At 57.2% G+C, this 5180-nt stretch overlaps 1 protein-coding gene across 1 annotated transcript; it reads left to right on the top strand.

Moving 5' to 3' along the window:
• Window positions 1-2482: 2482 nt before the first annotated feature.
• LOC104465725 (zinc finger protein 883-like) lies at window positions 2483-4581 on the top strand (the record flags this gene model as incomplete). Its single annotated transcript, XM_010078891.1, has 2 exons — window positions 2483-2555; window positions 2926-4581. Coding segments are annotated over exons 1-2 (1729 nt in total), but the record flags the coding sequence as incomplete, so codon positions are not given.
• Window positions 4582-5180: the final 599 nt, after the last annotated feature.

Genomic DNA, 5180 nt, shown 5'->3' with positions numbered 1-5180 from the left:
ACTCTGTCTCAGCTTAACCCAGGACAGGCGTGAAAAAGGGGGAAAACGGGCTGATTGTACTGAGGTGCTCGTTGCACCAAGGCACAACAAACCAACGTTGGAGAAGTTGGCGGATGACTGTCTCTCGTGGGAGGAACCCCACTCTAGAGCAGGGGAGGAGGGTGAGGAGTCTTCCCCCTGAGGAGGAAGAAGTGGCACAGACAATGTGTGATGAACTGACCACAACCCCTGTTCCCCAAGAGGCAGAGAACTGGGGAGGGAGGTTGAGGCTGGGAAAAAGAGAGGGGTGGGGGGAAGGTGTCATTAAGATTTGATTTTGTTTCTCATTGTCCTGCTCTGACTTGGTTGGACTGCAGCCTGTGATCATTAGGGGGGGGAGGGGAAGGTCCCTCCCTGTCCTTGTCTCACCACATGAGGTTTTACCTTTTCTTTTCTGATTCTCCTCCCCATCCTACCAGACAGCGGGGAGGAGTGAGCAAGCGGCTGTGTGGTGCTTAAAGGCCACCTGGGCCTAAACCAGGACTCCCCTCAAGGTCATGACTTCATCTTGGAGGACTGTACCAGGACCTCTCTGCTTGACCCAGGTCCAGCATTGTGCCCCAAGACCATGGTTTTGTCTTGAAGGAACATCTTGGGATCCCTCGTCTTGACCTAGGTACGTTGTGGTGCCGCAAGTCCATGACTTAGTCTCGGAGGACCACCCTGACATCCTCATCTTTGTCCAGGACCACATCTCCATCTTGGAGGACCACCCTGGGATCCTCATCCTGCCCCAGGTTCATCATGGCACCCCCAGGCCATGTCTTTGTCTTGAAAGAGCATCCCAAGATCCATCATTATGTCCCATGTCCATGTCTTCATCTTGGACAACCATCTTGTCCTCACCCAGGTCCTTCATCCTGCCCCAAAGCCATGTCTGCAACACAGGGAGTGTCTCAGGTCTTCATTCTACCTTTGTGTCCCCACCTTGATGTCCCCATCCCACCTGTGTCCCCACCTGTGTGCCACCCATATCCCCGCCTCCATGCCCTCACCACACTTCCCCATGACCCCCATTTCTCCCCACAGAGGGGACCCAGGTATCCAGGGTCAGGTGACTTCCAGCCACCCCAGACACCTAGGTCCCTCCTGGGCGAGGTAGGGGTTGCAGGGGTGGGCAGCCCTCTGGTATGGCAGTAAATAGTGGTGAATTCTGCTGCTGTGGTTCCTGTCTGTGGCTTACTGGGACCACTGGGCAGGATTTCAGAGGCCACTGGGGAGGGATTTGAGGTGTCACTGCCTGTTACTGGGAGGGACAGCGAAGGTGACTGGGAACACTGGTGGGGGTTGGAGGGGAACTGGGAGTAGTAGGGAGGTATTTGAGGGGCACTGGGGCATACTGGGAGCAGTGGCATGGCTTTGGGAGGCACTAGGAGTTGCTGGGGGAGTTGCTGGGAGCAACGGGCATGATTTCAGGAGGCATTGGGAGCACCAGGAAGGGATTTTGGGGGTGTGCTGGGTATACTGGGAGCACTGGCAGGCATTGCAAGGGATGCTGAAGGGTTAATGGGGGGATTTGGGGTGGCTCTGGGTGTTATTGGGAGGGCCTGGGGGAGGGGGGCTTTGGGAGCACTGTGGAAGACACGCGGGGGTTACTGGGAGGGACTAGGGGGGGGGGCCGGGGGAGTTGCTGGGAGCCTTCACATGTTTGCAGGGGCCACATGTGTCCCTTTACATGTACCCGGACGAGACACACGTGTCACTTCACACGTGTGCAGGGAACACACGTGTGCCTTTACAGGGGACACGCGTGTGCTCGGCGTGTCCCCACGCACCCGCGCCGTCCCGTGTCCCCGCAGCCTTTGCGGCAGGGAGGCGGGACCGGGCGAAGCGGCGCCATTTTGGGTGGAAGAACGGCCCGGAGGGGGTCTGTCGGTACCGGGGGGGCTGCTGGAGACCTCGCGGGGCTGGGGGGAGGGTGCCCCCCACCTCAGAGGGTTTTGGGGTGGAACATGGGGAAAATGTGACGGTTGTTGTCAGGTGGGGGTTTGCAGAATTAACTCATTGTGGGGATGGTGTTTTGGGGTGAAAAGGGGGAGAATTGGGCTGGTTCCTCCCGGTTGGGGTGAGGAATTAACTGGTTGTGGAGGATGTGTTCTTTGAGGTGGAAAGGGGAGGGGGGGAATGGGCTGGTTGCTCTCAGAGGTAGGGGTGCAAAGTTAACTAATGTTGGGGATAATGTTTTGGGGTGAAAAAGGGTGAGAATGGGCTGATTGATGCCAGGAATCGAGGTGCAGGATTACCTAATGGGGGGGATAACGTTTTAGGATGAAAAAGGGGAAATTTGGCTGCTTACACCCAGGTGTGGAAATGTAAATTAACTAACATGGGGGGGTGCATTTTGGGGGAAAACTGACTGATTTTGGTGAAAAGCATCAGACACGATTTTTTTTTTTTTCATTTATTGCCTTTTTCCCCCCTGTTGCTTCCTGAAGCCTGCACGATGGAGCCAGGGGAGGAGCCATGTCCTCCCCAGGACCCGGGTGACCGGGACGTCCTTGCAGAGACCTGCACAGGTGAGGGAGGGACACGGGGACAAGCTTGGTGGATGGCCAGAAGAGCAACTGGGAGATGGTCTTTTGGGGGAAAACCCCAAGAAAATGTTTAAAATGTGGGCCAGGAGATGGTCTTCGGCTGGGAATAGCTCTCCATGGTGGAGAAAATAGAGATGAGGAGATGTGTTCCTGCATGGAATAACACTCCACCAGGAAATGTTCTCCTTTGGGGAATGTCCATATGTAGTTGGACAATGGCCCACCAGATGTTCTTCTTTGGGGAGCATCCCTACGTGGATGGACAGTGACCCACCAGGAGGTGTTCTTCTTTGGGGAATACTTCTGTGTGGATGCACAGTGACCCAACAGATGTTCCTCTCCCCTCTCTCAGGTGCCGTGATGCGAGCCTGCAGTGATGGTCGCCCAAATGGCTGCATCAACCTACTGGGTCTCCTGGAGGATAGCAGGATGGCACGAAAGCCCTACCGCTGCACCGAATGTGGGAAAACCTTCAGCCTGAGCTTCAACCTCATCCAGCACCAGCGGACCCACACAGGTGAGCGACCCTTCACTTGTGGCCAATGCAAGAAGAGCTTCAGCCACAGCTCCACCTTGGTTGGACACCTCCGGACCCACACTGGTGAGAAGCCCTACATCTGCCCAGTCTGTGCCCGTGCCTTCAGAACCAGCTCCACCTTGACCAAACATCGTCGCACCCACACTGTTGAGGCACCCTATGGCACTCCTGAGTGTGGGAAGACCTTTGGATGGACCTCCAACCTGGTTGTGCATCTTCGGACCCACACCGGGGAGAAGCCCTACAGCTGCAGGAGCTGTGGAAAGACCTTCAACCAGAGCTCTGACCTGGTCACGCATCTCCGGACCCACACTGGGGAGAAACCCTATGGCTGCGGGCACTGTGGGAAAACCTTCAGCCGCAGCTCCAACCTGCTCCAGCATGAGAGGACCCACACAGGGGAGAAGCCCTTCTCCTGTGGGCAATGTGGGAAGCGTTTCATGTACCAGACCCGGTTGGCATCCCACCAATGGACCCACACTGACGAGAAGCCCTACCAATGTGGGGAGTGTGGGAAGACCTTCGGGCAGAGCTTCAGCCTCATCCGGCACCAGCGGACCCACACAGGTGAGCGACCCTTTGCTTGTGGTCAATGCGAGAAGAGCTTCACCCACAGCTCTGCCTTGGTTGGGCACCTCCGGACCCACACAGGTGAGAAGCCCTACGTCTGCCTGGTCTGCACCCGTGCCTTCAGAACCAGGTCTACCTTGACCGAGCATTGCCGCACCCACACCGGTGAGACACCCTATGCCTGTCCTGTGTGCGAGAAGACCTTTGGAACCAGCTCCAACCTGGTCACGCATCTCCGGACCCACACCGGGGAGAAGCCCTACAGCTGTGGGAGCTGTGGGAAGACCTTCAACCAGAGCTCCAACCTGGTCACGCACCTCCGGACCCACACTGGGGAGAAGCCCTACAGCTGTGGGCACTGCGGGAAGACCTTCAGCCGCAGCTCCAACCTGCTCCAGCATGAGAGGACCCACACAGGGGAGAAGCCCTTCTCCTGCAGGCAATGTGGGAGGAGATTCAGCCTCAGCTCCAACTTGCTTAAGCATGAGAGGACCCACACGGGAGAGAAGCCCTTCTCCTGCGGGCAATGTGGGAAGCGCTTCAAGGACAAGACCCACCTGGTTTCCCACCAACAGACCCACGCTGGTGAGAAACCCTACACCTGCCTGGTCTGCACTGATGCCTTCAGAACCAGCTCCGCCTTGGCTGAGCATCACCACATCCACACTGGCAAGATGTTCTACTACACCTGCACCGAGTGTGGGAAGACCAGCAGATGGATCCCCAACCAAGTCAGCCATCTCCAGACCAACACCGGGCAGAACCTCTATGACTGCGAGCACTGCAGGAAGACCATCAGCCTCAGCTCCAACCTGATCAAGTGCAGAGGGACTGAACCAGAGGAGAGGCTGTTCTCCTGCAGGCAGCGTGGGGAGGCATTTCAAGAGGAAGGCCAGCTTGGTGACCCACCAATGGACCCACACAAACAAGCATCCCAACCGACGCGGGGAGGGTGGGAAGACCTGCTATTAGCCCCGGTTCACCCACCACCTGAAGGCCCACCAGTATAGGGACCCGGTGTGTGACAAGCTCTGCAATGGCTGTGTCCCTGCTTGTGTGTGTGTTGGGTTTGTGTGATGGGGATGGGGGCTACGAGGGTGGCTCCTTTGAGAAGCTGCTGGAAGGTCCCCCAGCTCCAACTCAGACCTGAGAGAAAAAACTGCAGACACCAAGGTCAGTGAAGAAGGAGGAGGAGGAGGTGCATGGTGGAGCAGAGATTCCCCTGCAGCCCATGGAGAAGACCACGGTGAGGCATGATGTCTCCCTGCAGCCCATGGAGGTCTGTGGTGGAGCAGATATCCACCTGCAGGGCATGGAGGTCCATGGTGGAGCAGATAGGTACCTGCAACCTGTGGAGGACCCTGTGCCGGAGCAGGCGGCTGCCCGAAGGAGGCCATGACTTGAACGTTTGATGAACTGACCACAACCCCTGTTCCCCAAAAGGCAGAGAACTGGGGAGGGATGTTGAGGCCAGGAAGAAGAGAGGGGTGGGGGGAAGG

The sequence above is a fragment of the Pterocles gutturalis genome, unplaced genomic scaffold (assembly GCF_000699245.1).
Source record: "Pterocles gutturalis isolate BGI_N339 unplaced genomic scaffold, ASM69924v1 scaffold22293, whole genome shotgun sequence".
NCBI classification, from domain to species: Eukaryota; Metazoa; Chordata; class Aves; order Pterocliformes; family Pteroclidae; genus Pterocles; species Pterocles gutturalis.
This window is presented reverse-complemented; position numbering and strand designations above follow the sequence as displayed.